Source organism: Neomonachus schauinslandi, chromosome 14 (genome assembly GCF_002201575.2).
Source record: "Neomonachus schauinslandi chromosome 14, ASM220157v2, whole genome shotgun sequence".
Taxonomy (NCBI): Eukaryota; Metazoa; Chordata; class Mammalia; order Carnivora; family Phocidae; genus Neomonachus; species Neomonachus schauinslandi.
The window spans coordinates 70,664,494-70,679,448 of NC_058416.1; the positions used below are offsets into that span (position 1 = coordinate 70,664,494).

General features: G+C 53.6%; 2 protein-coding genes across 2 annotated transcripts in view; one reads left to right on the plus strand and one right to left on the minus strand.

The window, feature by feature from the left end:
* C14H22orf31 (chromosome 14 C22orf31 homolog) lies at nucleotides 1–2,185 on the plus strand. Its single transcript, XM_021703479.1, has 3 exons — nucleotides 1–63; nucleotides 207–653; nucleotides 1,748–2,185. The coding sequence occupies exons 1-3, from the start codon at nucleotides 1–3 to the stop codon at nucleotides 2,183–2,185; spliced, it is 948 nt and encodes a 315-aa protein (XP_021559154.1).
* Nucleotides 2,186–6,012: 3,827 nt separating this feature from the next.
* ZNRF3 (zinc and ring finger 3) overlaps nucleotides 6,013–14,955 on the minus strand; it is a 57,323-nt gene continuing 48,380 nt past the window's right edge. Inside the window, exons 3-8 of the mRNA XM_021703513.2 lie at nucleotides 14,652–14,783; nucleotides 12,933–13,043; nucleotides 11,798–11,965; nucleotides 10,117–10,219; nucleotides 7,634–9,361; nucleotides 6,013–6,317 (exon numbers count right to left, since the gene is read on the minus strand). Of these exons, the coding sequence (XP_021559188.1) occupies nucleotides 6,277–6,317; nucleotides 7,634–9,361; nucleotides 10,117–10,219; nucleotides 11,798–11,965; nucleotides 12,933–13,043; nucleotides 14,652–14,783 (2,283 nt within the window). The 3' untranslated portion in view covers nucleotides 6,013–6,276. The remainder of the gene's footprint in view (nucleotides 6,318–7,633; nucleotides 9,362–10,116; nucleotides 10,220–11,797; nucleotides 11,966–12,932; nucleotides 13,044–14,651; nucleotides 14,784–14,955) is intronic.

Consider the following 14,955-nt stretch of genomic DNA (forward strand, 5'->3'; position numbering starts at 1 on the left):
ATGTTCTTTGAGAGCCTGAATATCATCGTGACCTTGTTTCCTTACTTGGTACAAGATGCTCTGGTGAGCAGGAGAGCAGATGGATAGATTTCTGAGAGCTGCATAGAAGGAATGATGTGTAAAACATTGTTTGTATTAGGCCTTCTAGTCTCTGCTTGAGAACTGATCTCTTTTTTTTATTCCTTTTTCTCCCTTTGTAATTCTAGCATCCCATCTATGTGAGACGAGACCCCAGCATCCCCACCTATGGGCTCCGTCAGTCTATCTTGCTGAACACCAGGCTTCAGGACTGCTATGTGGACTCACAGACCCTCACCAACATCTGGACGGCCAGGATGTGTGCAAAGCAGAACATCAATACCCCAGCACCCAGGACCACCTCTTCTTGGGAAGTTGTAAAGGATCCCTTAGTCGCCAGTTCGTTCTCCCTGATTAAGCTGGTGCTCAGGCGACAACTGGAGGATAAATGTTGCCCAGGACCAAGCAGGTTTGGAGAAGCAAAGCCCTCGAAGAGATTAAAGTCCAAGGACAATTTGGCAATAAGAGCCACGCCGCGGGGCAGGATAAGAAACTCCATTGGTTCCAAGGGCAGACGGCCAGTGGGGCAGCGCCCCGGCTCACCGAGGCTCAGGAAGCCGGCAGGAGGCATCAAGGTACCGGGGGTGGAGAAAACCTGATGGAGTGGGGACAGGGCAATGTAAGTGCGGGAACACTTAATGCTTAAGAGATTTATACAGGGGGAAGGAAACCATAAAGTTAAAGACAGGATTGTGGAGGTGGGGCTGGGGGCAGCGGCATGATGTAATGGAGAGAGTACCCGATCTGGGCTCATGCCGTTTACCCTCTGCCTAGTTCTCCAGGAGGAGGGAGTGGCTTTCATAAACACTTGACGTGAAGGGAAAATAAGGGTGGGAAAGGCCCGGAGATGGGCGGTGCCCTTAGGCACACACACCCAAACACCGGAGGTGAGCCTCAGATCTTGCCATTGAACTTCCACCTGGGGAACCTGACGTCCGGAGAGGTCCAGCACTCCACGGGGCCAGCAGAGCTCAGAGTGCCCCCTGGAGCTAGGCTGTCCCACTCCAAGTCCCGGCTCTCACTGTAATTGAGGACACCCGTGGGCTTAGCCTCTTCGCTCTGTCATCTACAAAATGAAACCCTATGGGGGTTTCATGAGGGTTGAGTTAATACAATGCACAAGGTTTTTGAACAGAACCTGGCGCAGAGGAAATGCCTAAGATCCTTCGTGGCATTCAGTAGAGGACACTGTGGTTAAGAACCTTCTCACTGTGCCGACTTGGGCCAAACAAATCCAGTTCCCTTGCCTTTAAAACGGTCTCCTGCTGGGGCACCTGGGTGGCTCAGTTGGTTAAGCGACTGCCTTCGGCTCAGGTCATGATCCCGGGGTCCCGGGATCGAGTCCCGCGTCGGGCTCCCTGCTCGGCGGGGAGCCTGCTTCTCCCTCTGACCCTCCCCCCGCATGTGCGCTCTCTCTCTCATTCTCGCTCTCTCAAATAAATAAATAAATAAATAAATCTTAAAAAAAAAAACCCAAAACAAAAAAAACGGTCTCCTGCTGACCTTACAGGGTTATGGGGAATATATGAAGGAATTCAGGGAACTAGAACACGCTAGACAAATGGCGGTGGTGGCTGGAACCAAGACACTGGGACATAAATGCCAGATAATTATTCGGAGCTCCCTTCTCAAGTTTTAGCTTTGACTTCTCTGCTTTCTTCCTGGCTAGAGTAAAGAAAGTTCAAAGGAGAAAAAAGTAACCGTCCGCCAAGATCTTGAGAGCAGATATGCTGAACATGTGGCTGCCACCCAAGCCCGACCCGGGGACACTGGGACAGCGGCCTGGAAGGGCCAAGCGTTGCTTCCCGAAACCAGAAAGAGACAGCACTTGTCGGAGGACAAGCTAACCATCCACGGCCTCCCCGCAGAGGGTTACAGGGCTCTGTACCACTCGGTGGTTGAGCCAATGCTGTGGAATCCTTCCGGGTCCCCCAAGAGGTACAGCTTGGAGCTGGGCAAGGCCATCAAACAAAAGCTCTGGGAGGCTCTGTACAGCCGGGCTGCCACTCCTCAAGGGGCCCAGGACCCACTGCCTGGCCGGAAGCAGCTGGGGGTCCACGAGGAGCCTGTGCCCAAGAAATGGCCCAAATTAAAGAGTGAGAAATAGGAACGGGAGCTCACGGGGTTAGGATATTCTCTGCTAGATGTCTGAAAAATAAACACCACTTTGCACCTTCCACATAATCTCGGAGTGCTTTACAAATTAGTAACTGCCTCCCTGGGAAGTAAGACAAATGGGTATGAGATTCATTTCATACTGGTGGCCCTTCTCCACTCTCATGATTAGGTCATGTCGAGGGCTAAATGCTTGGGGGTCTTTTCCCTACGAGCCCCCTTCCTTAATAGGGGTTTGAGGGCCTCTCGGTCTTCCAAGGCAGGAAAAAGCCAGGCAGACCAAGTCAACGGCCCATGTTCCTCATTTTTAAAAAAGCGGACTATTTTTTCCCTCACAGCCTCCACATAGGGCTGAGCAGAAAAGCCACTACCGTCTCAAGGACATAATCCCACCCGTTCTCTGTATCAGACGCTCTCTCAGGATAGCACCCCAGGCCCCAACAACACGAACTCTACTTTACCAGGGGAGGACATCCTCCAGACGCTTACGCGAACAAGGCACTGCATCGTGCAAACCTCTCCTTGGTGGGATCTGTAGACCTTTACCAAACAGAGCAATGACAACATGTAACACATACTTGATAAAATTGTATTTTTTTTTTTTACAGTCATTTGTACAATTTGTTACAAAACCATAGAAGACTACAACTTGTTTGAAATCATTTTTGGTCGGCAAATATGTAAAATCTGTGTGCAATTATCATGTATTTACAGGGCCTCATGTTAGTCATTTTCAATGATTATTCCAACAATGTCACACTCTCAACATAAGACATGGCTTAAGATAAATATATTAGTAAATAAATATTCTGAGAACATATTTCCATAAATGAAATGTGCTGCTATACACATACAGAATATACATAAGTTGTTTTCTAGCCTTTAAAACATTTAAAAAAATGGTAATGTTGGAGAAGGAGCCCTTAGACCATTTTATTACAAAATCTTTACAGCAAAGTCTTTACAAAATATCTTTTAAGTGCTATGGGAGAAATTAAAAAAAAAAAAAACATTTCAAAATAGCGTCTTGTTAGACCAACACAATAGTTTATATAAAGAATAGAAAAAAGCAGGTCTGTTTAAAAAATAATACTCTGATTAGTAATTATTTTTTAGACCTCATTTTAAAAGCATTAGTCCTGCATGAGCTTTGAGTAGAAACTAGCAGCACATAAGGGGGGGGTCTGAGTGGTGGGACAGCAGATCGGGCTTTATAAAATGGCTTGGGTTTCAAGAGAGGTGGGAGAGATTGAGAGTCAGAGCCAGCATAAAGAGGTACCTTGTTGATCAGAACTCCCAAACCCCCATTTTTTAACTGGTTCCAGTACTCTTCAGTTTACATGGCTATCCCATACCCAGGGCTGGGCCATGGGACCGGGCCTAACAGTCACACTCCGGCTTGGGGGGTGGGGTGGGGTGGTGATTCTCAATGGAAAATGTGATGCTCCCAGTTTCCAAGGCTATAAGACCCCAACAGACCACTGACAGGCCCCCGACAAAGATACTGGTCCTCATTACCGGAGTCTTACAGCTTCAAAGAAGACATTTCTTTTGATTTGAACGGCGAGGCAAGAATATAGCTGGTTACTATATTCTGGTGACCTCCCTGTCTGGTGGGCCAACAGAAATTTAAGACAATGGCTGATATTTAAAGTTTTAACATTTTCATTTTTCTGCTTCTACTGCCCTGTAAACTACAAAAATGTGTTTCTTTTGCCATCTGTAATTATTGCTCTTTCAAATGAAAATTGGACACATTTACTTTAATAAGCCCCGTGGAAGCCACATTATCTACTCATCTATTTATTGCTTAAGGCCGTTGAGGAGTAGTTTCCCAGACCAGGCTAAAGAAAGCCACTTTGGGGGTATGGTTTCAGGCAAAGGAGAGAGAATACGCACTCAAAGGCATTAAAAACAAAGCAAAACAAAACAAAAAACACACAAAACCACGAACAACAACAAAAATCTCAACATAAACTGCTTTTTTGCAGTTTATGTTAGAAGCCACCCCCCCCTCCCCGCACCCCTTCCCTAAAACCACGTAATGCAAGCTGTTGTCCTCAGCAGCTGCTACTCCTGGCCCGAGAAATAAAGGCGGCCCGGATCACATGTCGACAGCTTAGACGCTTCTCACACCCTCGCCAACAGGTGTGCTGGGCATAGACCCGGGGGGAGCAGCCCCCAGGGACTGTACCTCAGAGGCTGGAGGACAAATCTCACCGCACTGAGTTCCTAAATGGCAAATGGCTCGATCATTTGATGCTGGAATTTCTTTCAAAGCCTGGCTAGAAGTAGGTAAATTTCCTCAGCATAGACTGGGTTAAAAAAAAAAAAAAAAAGCAAAAAGGATTGGGATACAGTGCGATTCTCAGTCAAAAATATTCTCGTGTGGACCCTGGCCTGACTGGAGAGGGGTCATCACTGTCTTTGATGGCAACCCTGGGTGGTCTATATTTCCCCACTATACGGGGGGGGGGGGGGGGGGGGGACACAAGGTGGGGAGGTTCCTGTTCTGCAAATGAGCATTTCAGATGACAATAAACGAGTAAGATGAGTAAAAGTGACCAGAGGAGTTAGTCAACACAAGGGCTAATGGGTTTATTTTCTTCTTAAAAAAACAAAAACAAAAACAAAACTTTCTTAAGAACAAGTACATTGGACAAAAAGGATGACAATCCCTGATCTGAAATAGCTTTAAATAGATTCTCCCTTTTACAATGGAAACATCTTTTTAAAAAATGGTTTGGGTTTTAAAACTCTCCCTCCCTCTCGGAAACAAGAACAGCAAAAGGCTGGAAAAATATACAAAAGCCTACCCTTTGGGGCTAAACTATCTGATAGTCTCTTTCTCTGTCTCATGGAGAATCAATACGTAATAGTGCATTAGGTAGAAAGGATAGTAGACATTTGCAGGCGAGATGAGCAACTTCAGCCATGAGGCAGAGGGCTGAATAACCCTGAAGCGGTGCTTCCAGAGGGAAATGGGATGGGAAATGTATCATTCAGACGGAGCTCGGTGCTGACCCTGTGGGGTCCCCAGGAAGGCAGCCCAAGGACACCAGCTGCGCCCACACGGACCCATGGGCACAGGCGCGCTCTAGCGCCCTCTGTCCCTTCTCTGGGTTACTGAGAGCACTTTCCACCCCCCAGACACTAAGGCCGCAAAACTACATTCCTCCTGGGTGTCTGTCCCCACACACCCCTTCAAACCATTTCTGCAGCCAGTGGTAGGAAGCCCGACTTCAGGATTGTGAACTCTGTCCTTTTACCCAAGACGATGACCCGAAGGAACAGACTGAGGAACACTGGGCTGAATCGTCCCTGTCACCCTGGGGCTTGCGTAGCGATGGCTTGTCCCAGCTCCTCAGAGCTGCAGACCTTCCGCCCTATCCCTAGCTGTTCCCGTCAGCTGCCCACACGGGTGGGCTGGAGAGGTACGGCTTCTGAGAAGACCCGAAACTTTGTACGTTGGGATTTGCCACAAGAAAGAAAGAGGCAGCATTGCATTGTTCCTCAGAGTTTGTACCCATATCAACTAGCTTTACTTCAAGTTTCTGGTTCATTTTCTAAGGCAGGTGTAGCCCTGAGCTTTTCAAAGGCCTGAGCTCCCTCCAGGGAGACAACAGTATCTACACATGATGTGGTTCAATTAATGCAGCAGTGATTTCTTTTTTTTTTTTTTTCAGCAAAAGTTGGCGGCTAGGGTTCTTTAAAATATATATTTAAATAACTTTTTACATTTACATATAATATCTTAAAAAACAAAGCACAGAACTCAATCCCACACACCTCAGAACCCCAAGCACACACACTTTACAAAACAGAATATACCATGTTATCAAAAGAGGCAAAAGACTCAGAGAATTTTGTCTGTTGGTTTGTTAATGGAGGGGTGGGGGCAGTTTGCCACAGGCGGCTCACATTTTGGGTTGAGAAGGAGGGCTCGCTTTATTACCACTTTTGTGTGTTTGTCAAAGCTAAAAAAAAAAAAAAAAAAAAATCTTTTTTTTTTTTTTTCTGAAGGAAGTCAGAGCTTGGGAGTCTCCATACAGTCCCCATTTCCACGGAAGATTCCTTCTGAGCTCAGGCTCCCGTGCCGCCGTCTGCTGGGGGAGATCTCTGTCCTAGAGAGAGAGACAAATCATCAAGGGGACAGAACTGGCACAACACACAGGGTCCAGGCAGGGGACTTGGGTGCCCATCCCCGGTGTTACAGGCTCTCAGGGAGTGACAGCTCACACCACCAGACGGACCATGTATAGGGCAAAGGGCTGAAGCAAAGCTCCTTTGCTGAGAGATCCTCATGCTGTGCTGGGGGCATGAGTGCCTCCCAGCCAGGCAGCCTCCCTCATCTGGAGGCACAGAGACTTCTGGAAGCCCTTAGGTAGCAGGAAAACACAACATCTGAAGATGAGCATCAGGTACTGCTGTAGACACTGGGAAGAACAGAGAAGAAGATCCCTTCCCAGAGCCCACAGACCTCAGAACCAAGTAGCCTCAGCCTGCCATAGCCTGGGAAGGGAAGAGAGGCTGTGATAGTGACCTGGGGCAGGGCTGGAGGGCGGGATTTCAGCGGAGAGCCGGAGAAGCGGCAGAGAAGTCTGGAAGCTGGGAAGAACTTGGCTTGTTGGGGGAACAGGGCAGAGGCCACAGAAGGCTCAAGTGGCAAGGAAGTGAGTGAAGTAGGAGGTGGTCCGAGGGGAAGGCAGGGGGCCGATCATACAGAATGGGGTGAGGGGTTTATATTTTTAAAATTTAGAGATAGTGGCAAGTCACTGAAGGGTTTTCCAGTGTAAAGACATAGATTTCAAAAAAGCCCCTCGTGGCTCCTGTGCAGACCAGAAGGCCACGGCCTTGGCCGCGGAGAGAGGAAACGGGCCTGCCTGAGGAGACAGCAGGTGGGGATGCAGGGGAGATAAATTAGGGATATACTCTGGAAGTGGAATGTGTCAAAGGTGCTGGAGTGTTTATTACTGACACAAAACGTTTGGAAACTTTATAGCAACTTGATGAGGTTTGCTGAATGGAATGAAAATTCTGGACTTGGATTCTGCACGTCCTTTGCTAAGTTTCACTTTTCTGGGGATTCGATTTTCTGGACGAGGGGCAAAAAACAAGCCCACGTGGTCCTCACAGGCAGGATGAGAAGCCCAGGAGACTGGAGTATGGAGGGCGCGGCGGGCTCCGGGAGAGTGCCGGGTTTGAGCCCGAGCACCTGGGTGGGGAGCCTGGAGGAAGGTGGGGGGGACGGCACGCAGAAGGAGGAATCTGAGAGCGCTGCAGTGGAACGCAGAGCAGGGCCGGGGTGGGGACTAACGCTTTGGAAGTCATTAGGTGCAGATGGCATTTTTAAAGTCAGGGGCACAGAGGAAGTCACTGAGAAAACCACCTGCAGAAAGAGGAGGACCCCGACTCTGGCCTACTGTGCTCTCCTGCTCACCTGCAGCCTCAGTGGCGGGGGCGCTGGACTCCTGAGTGTCCTGGGGGGCCCCGGGAAAGCTGGCCCCGGCGGCCTCTGCACCCTCCGGAGGGCAGCCGGGCGGGAGCGGAGCCCTGGCCTGGCAGCAAAGAACCGGCTTTTCTTCCTGGCTCGCTCCTAGGCCTCGGTGGGGCCGCAGGGCATCCGGGCCCAGTGTCCCACCCCAGGGCCCGAGGCCATGGGTCCCTTGGCAGTCCGAGGGCAGGCCCAAGTCACAGTCCACATCCTCCGGAATAATGGGGATGCGCCGGCTCAGGTCCCGGGCCCCCGGGGGGCAGCCGGGCGGGGGCTCCTGGGCGAGCGTGTACTGCACGCTCACCGAGCAGTCCTCGGCGTAGCAGCCACTGCCCCCTCCGCTGGCACGGGCCACCTGCTTCTCTTCATAGAAGCAGCAGGGCAGGCCCTCGCGCTTCACCCCTTCTGTCCTGGGCAAACGGTCTGGGTGAAGGCCGTGCAGGCCCTGGGCGCTCCCCGGCTGCGCCTCCCTGCCCGTGGGGCCCAGGAACGACGTGCTGCCCCCCGCCACTGCGACGCTGGGCTCCAGTGTGGAGGGCTGGGGCTCGCAGCAGCAGGCACACGACAGCCCCTCGCGGGCCCCCTTCCAGGTCCTCCTGAGGTCTGGGGCAGCCCCGGGAGAAGCCTCGAGCCCCACTTCTGAGGTAGAGCTAGCGGGACCCCTGTGCTCCAGGGAGGAGCTGCTGCTGTAGTTCATGTCCAGGCTGCAGGTGGACAGCTGGTCCCCCGAGGGCGAGGCAGGCGCGGGCCAGGGCTCTCCCCGCCCAGCACCTTGACTGTGGGCCGCCGGGAGCTCCTCGGGCGGCCCCCGGGCCGAGCCACCCGCGCCCCCCACCTCGCTGGCGCGACAGGGGCTCCGGCTGCGGTAGATGAAGGGGTCGTAGTCGCTGCTGAGGGAGCTGCGGAAGGTGGAGCAGCTCCCGTACACGCCCTGGTTGCTGACCTCGGTGCAGTCCAGCACGGAGTCGCTGGAGGAGCAGTGGCACTGGCCGGAGCTGCTGCTGCTGTCGCTGCCCGGGCAGTCGGCCAGGTAGCCGCTGCACGCCGAGCGGTGGCCGTGGTAGCAGCTGAAGCTCGACGTGCTGCCGCTCTCCAGGCGGGACGGCGGGGCCACGTGCACCACGGTGGGGAAGAGCAGGCCGCCCCCGCCGCCGCCACCCCCGCTGCCGCCGCCCCCGCCGCCGCCTGGGGGAAAGGCACGCGCCGGGCCCCTGGGAGCGAGGCTGGCCGGGGCCTGGCCCTCGGGCTCCGGGTAGCTGAGGCCCCGGAAGTAGTAGTGCTGGTACATGGTCTCGTACTGGGAGAAGCAAGCTGCCTTGGAGAAGCTGCGGCCGCTGAACTTGGGCCTGCGGAAGGGGTGGGCTGGGGAGTAGGCCCGGTGCTCCAGGCCGCAACGGTGAGGGGCCAGGGCGGGGTCCAGGTGGAGGGGCGGGTAGCCACGGATGTAGCTGGGGGTCTGCGGGGAGTAGAGGCCCTGCTCCCCGTGCCGGTCCACGGTCAGCAGGGTGACGGGGTTCCCGTGGGAGTCCATGCTCGTGCGGGTAGGGTAGGCCGGGATGGCGTTGGTCCTGTGCACGCGGCCGGGGTAGTGCACCGGCAAGATCACCCTCTGCTGCCGGCTGCGCGCGAGGCTGCTGGTCTCCACGCACACGGCGCTCGGGTTTCCCTTTTGCTCTGGGGAGAGGCGGGGGGACAAAGTGAGCGGGGCTGAGGCCGCTAGTGCTGCGGGCCGGAGGGGTAACCGAGGGCAGAGAGCGAAGCGGCGGGCTCGGTCACGGCCCACGTGCCGCGTCTCAGGACTCGGGCCCTTGCTAGGCCGTCACCAGACCTGGCCACCCCGCAGAGGCTGAGCCACCCCTCCGGCTGCGGGGCAGCCACACCTGTAAGGACCCATGTCCCGCCTCCCCTGGGCTCGGCCTGACAAAGACGCCAAGGGAGCCTGCAGCCAGCAACAAGGACACCAAGATGAAAGGCACTTTCCCTCCCGGGAAAACAGCTCTCTGGAGTGCGGCCTGAGGCCCGGCCCCCTCATCCGGTAGGACCGGGACGCCGAGCAACACCACAGCCCCGCCACCTGGCGCTCGTCTCTTGGGGCGCGGGAACGAGCCCGCGGTGCTGGGCACCGGAGCGTCATCACGCTCGTTCCTGCCAAAGTGACTGTGGGCCTCAGGCCTGCAGAGGCCGGCTGCCTTGCTCACGGTCAGGACGCCGGTTCTTGGGAAAGCCAGAATGTGACCTCGGGGCGACTCTGCAGGCCAGGCTCTCCTGAGGGTTTGGAGGCCGGGTGAACTCCCAAACCCAGGGCCCCCCACACCTCCAGGTCTGGAGGGCAACGCTCGCTCACCAGTCTGTAGCATGTCCCACACACCCGCTAGGCACTCAGCAGGGACAGCGACTCTGCCGCAACAACGGATGCAGGGGACAATTACCTATGATGTTGTGGCGACAGTGGGGGCAGGTGTGGTGCTGCAGCAGCCAGGGGTCCACGCACTTCCTGTGAAAGCGGTGAGTACAGGGGATAACCCGCAGCTCCTGGGAAGAGAGAGATGACACACAGCCTGAAGGCGGGGCCCAGGCGGAGAGCAGTCCTGCCTCCAGCCCCGTACCCGCTTCTTCCTGAGGAGGCCAGCATGGCCCGAGAAACCCTGTTCCTCATGCCAGTACCAGCGGCTTCCTCCTCACCCGCCTCCCGGTCTCTAGCTACAGGTGGACACAATTCCCTGAGTCAGCACCCACGTGTGGCTTCTAGGGAGAAGCCCCAACCACAGTCCTCGGCGTCCAGGAAGGAAGCACACAGAAGCTGGCTCCTTTCTTGTTGCCAGAGGAAGGCATTCACATTCATGCCACACACAAGGGAAGACCAAAGCCGAGAGCTTCTGCAGCGCCGGGCGTGCGCAGACGAGGCTAGGTACCCCCCAAGACCTTATGTATCTCTGGGATGGTGGCTCCCTCCAGGCCTTCCAACTGGGGATGAGTAGAAAGGAAGATGCCCGGGACTTGGAAAAAAAAGCTCTCCCGTCCTCTCCTTTGCTTGATCGTGAATACTCACCTGAGGGAACATCGTTTATAACACAGCAGCCTATGTAGAGAGGAGGTGATGGAGTTTTCTGAGGCACAACCACCTCTGGAGTTCCTGAGCCAAAGCACCCTCCCTCCCCCGACCAAGTGTGCTAGCGTTACTCTGTTTTTCCATTCTCTGACCAGCTCAATACAGTAATGCTCAGACTAATACCTAACGTTGTTCCTGACCGTGGGAGAGTTCTACCTGTATTTTCTTGTGTAACCTTCGTGATCACCTGAAGCGCATGTCAGTCTTGGGCCCACGTCCCAAGCGTAGGCACAGAGAATGAAGTCACTTGCCCAAGATCACAAAGCTAGAACCTGCCTGTGCCAGAACTGGAATACAGGCAGTCTGCACCTAAAGACCATTCAAGACTCTCTTAATTTAAACGCCTCTGCAAAAACTCATTTTCACCCCATAGTCTACACGGGAGTGGAACGCTTTCATTAAAGGGGCATCGAATGCCTGCAACTGATTCTTGAGTGGTTTGCTCCCCACTCCCCAAAACGTGTGTGTATGCACGCCTCTGTCTGCGAGGAGACTGCGCAAACGTGGCACGATGTTAGCAAAGGGTGATGTGCGGGCGAATGACACGTCATTCACTGTATGACTGCTGCAGCTTTCCTGAAGGTCTGACATTTTCAGGATAAAAAGCTAGAAGAAAAAAGGGGGCCATCACATCCCCTGTCTCCTAAGTAAAAACACCCAGCGTGCCACGCGGCTTTGCAGGAGAGGTTTGCTTCGAGTCAAGCGTCCGTTTTGAGAAGAGTGATTCTAAAGTTAAGTCAGTAAGTGTCAATGTTCTCAACACCAGACCTTTTCTGGCCTACCATATACTCCTGATCAACTTCTGAAATGACATGGGTAGAGGTGGGCCCCCTGGATAGAGTGTCTCCGTGTTGAGGCCACCACTTCTCAGGGCGAGCAGCAGTTAGGATGTCCCCGGCCACCCCCGTGAGACCTGGGGCCCCGTCCTTCCAGGTCGTGGGCACCTCCGCTGACCTGTCCACCTCCTCCCCAGCCAGGACGGGCCCTGCGTCTGTCCGTACCTCCCCGTCGATGTACTTCTCCAGGCAGATGGCGCAGTCGGACGTGGAGCTGCTGCTGAGCGTGTCCAGCGCCCCACAACTCCCCTCCCGGCGCCCCTTGCTCTTGGAGTTGAACTTCCTGGTTTCCATCTTCTGTAGAGCTTGGATAGCCAGCCTGTTCATGGAATTCTGTGTGGCGGAACGTGGTCCGGGTTAGGGCCTGGGACGTACTAACTGGGAGTCACCCCTAGAGCCACGGGGACGGCCACAGCGCTCATCCTCTATCGGACCAGAACAGGCTTCTGAGAGCACTCGACACTCAAGACTGCTGCGGCACAGGTTTTCCAGACTCCTGAGGGTCATCGGCCTGGACCCAGGCTTCTCCCAAGTGGCAGTCCCAGCAGAGGTCGCCTTCAATTAGTTGGTCGGACTCTGCAAGACCCTGAGTTACTGGCCTGCTCGATGCCTCGGGTTCCTCCTCTTTACCCTGAAGAAAGTTCCGAGGGCAAATGAGACAATGCGCCCGGGTGCTGGCCAAACGCAGCCACTGCTCTGTTGGGCTGGTGATGGCCACTCACTTGGCGAGCAGTGGGCGATCCTCTCGACAGATTGCCTGTCAGCGTCCACTGTGTCTCCTGAGAGGTCACGCTACACGGGGCACGTCTAGATTCCCACCTACCCCCGCCATCAACTTCTGCCCCCAAACCTGCCCTCCTACGAGCACGGTGATGTGCCACTGGGGCACGAAAGGGGCTACTCTGTTTACTGGGAATCGTCCGGACAGCTTGGAAGATGCAGCTTCCGGCTCAGCAGGTCTGGGGTATGGCTTGAGGGTCTGCATTTCTACCAAGCTCCCAGGGGATACTGCCGGTGCCCGGGTCATATCTGAGGAGCAAGGCTCTAGGGCTCCACGTGAACGCTGAGACATTTTGTGAGAAAACCCCCTAGCTGGAAGCCCTCCCAGTGCTCGGCCTTTGTGGTTCTGGCCCTTTTGGAACAGAGAAGACATAGGGTGATAAGCTTTGCTCTCATTTTCCTCCATCTCTGCCGCGCCCAGGTCACCAGGACCAGGCTGTGGAGCTCGGGCCCCCACCCTGGTTTCCACGAGGGACAGGCGGCGGGGCACCTGCGCTGGTGGGCAGCTCCGAGGTATTACCTGACTGCGCCGCTGCTTCAGCTTGATTTTGACAAGGAGGATGAGACAGACCAAGGAGACGACGACGAAGAACGCCAGGAAAATCCCCATGTCGAAGTACTCAGTGGGTTGCTGGAACAGAACACAGACACGATGAGTCACAGGTCTCTTCAGCCTGGGGATCGGCACACGGGTTGGGATAAGGTTGGGGCAACTCGGGTGTGTCTCTCCCCTCGTCTGCAGGCAACACCTGGGCTTCTGCTAACCTGCACACGTGCTGTGCTCTCCGGGCCCAGGCAGCCCCCCCACGGTGTGGCTAGGGGGAGGCCTGCTGCAGTCTCGGCCGGGCCTCCTCTCGGCCAAGAGCACACGCGTCAGAACGCCTAGCTCCCCATGGAAGAGCGCAAAGTTCGCTGTAACCGGCATGAGAGGCCCATCCAAATAAACACAAATATCATATTTATGGGACAAAGGAGTGAGTGTCATGTTTTGAGGGAACAGTGATTACTAACCATATAATTAATGGTGTACAACAACTCAGAAAATTGTATGCTGCTTCCACAAATATCAGCTTCCACTACAATGAGTCACATTTACCAAAGCGCTCTTTTTTCCTTTAAAAAGAAGCCAGCAAAGGCAGTTCTTCTGCAAATCCCTTCTACTTTGAGTTCTTATCTTTTCCTCAGGACACACTGCCTCCAAAAATCTTGAAGCCATCTCATCTAGGACATGCAGTTAGCCAAGAGGAATAGAGTTTTGCTAATAGAATGCTGCGGGTATCTAGATATTTTGTGCGTGCAAAAGAATCATCCTATATATGAATATTTGTGATATGGAAATAAACCACATATATATATAAAACCTGCCCCAGGTTCCCAGAACCTTCAGCCTGAGGTTTGGGCAGAAGATGCCAGTTAAGAGTCAATGGCCAGCAGTGTCCCTTTGACATGCTCAAGAGAAGCCTCAATGCTATTCATCAACCACCTGCAAGGCATACACTTCAATCCTAGTTGAAAGCTAAGTGTTCCAGATTCAAATATAAGTTAGGGGTTTTCAGTATGTGGGCTGCCGAAGCGAGCACTAAGTTAGGGGTTTTCAATAATGCAATTTACCCTCCGGGAAAAAGAAAGTACAGGCCTTTTTCTCTAGTCTGGGACAAATGGAAGGAGGGGGACACAGGAAGCCGGGTACTCCTTCCTTCAATCCTCCTCAGCCTTTCAGAGGGAGGCAGGACAGAAGAGAAAGAAGGACAGGAGGCTACCAAGAGGGAATGCCGGGTGGAAGAGACTAGAGACACTTTAGCCCAAAATCATCTATTTCTGGAAGGTCTTTTCGAATCCTCTCTAAAGGAACACGGGTGGGGGTTGCCTGGCTGGCTCAGTCAAACGTCTGGCTCTTGATTTTGGCTCAGGTCATGATCTCAGGATAGTGAGATCGAGCTCCGCATCAGGCTCTGCGCTCAGTGCGGAGTCTGCTTGAGACTCTCTCTCTCCCTCTGAGCCCCACCCCCCCATTCGTGCACACTCTCTGTCTCTCTCTCAAATAAATAAATAAAATCTTTAAAAAATAAAGAAACATGGGTAACATTTCTCCTTCGCCTCCAGCCTTACGTCTGATCTAAACTGTAGGAACCTAGGCTGTATCAGCATTTGACACAGAAAGAAGACAGGAACAAAAGCCCAAAGCCCAAAGGGAATAAAGGCACAGGGAGCAGCAGAGAGGGTGCCCGTCGAGGCTCACTCGAGGGGGGCGGTGCTGAATCCTCGCTCGAGCTACTTTCTGCTTGTTGACAATGTTCATCAGCTTGATGGCATCTGCACCCTTCACGTACACCACTGGCCTCTTGAGCGGGTCTTCTGAGCCCTGGTTTAGCTGAGGAAGAAAAGACGGTTCTGGTTAAAAGACGCTCTTGCTTTAAGAAGCAAGAGAGACGGAGAGAGGTTGAAGGAAAAGAAGAGCAAATGCCATTTGAAAATCCTCAAAGTCCTCAAGCGTTATAGCCTTGGAGCTTCTGAAGGACAAGGCGGAGAATGATGCTTGTTTT

Bases quoted from the DNA above. Each gene is read 5' to 3' on its own strand.
- C14H22orf31 (XM_021703479.1), top strand. From the start codon at position 1: ATGTTCTTTGAGAGCCTGAATATCATCGTGACCTTGTTTCCTTACTTG. The intron at 64-206 runs GTGAGCAGGAGA...TTGTAATTCTAG, and splicing joins ACTTGGTACAAGATGCTCTG to CATCCCATCTATGTGAGACG. The intron at 654-1,747 runs GTACCGGGGGTG...CTTCCTGGCTAG, and splicing joins AGCCGGCAGGAGGCATCAAG to AGTAAAGAAAGTTCAAAGGA.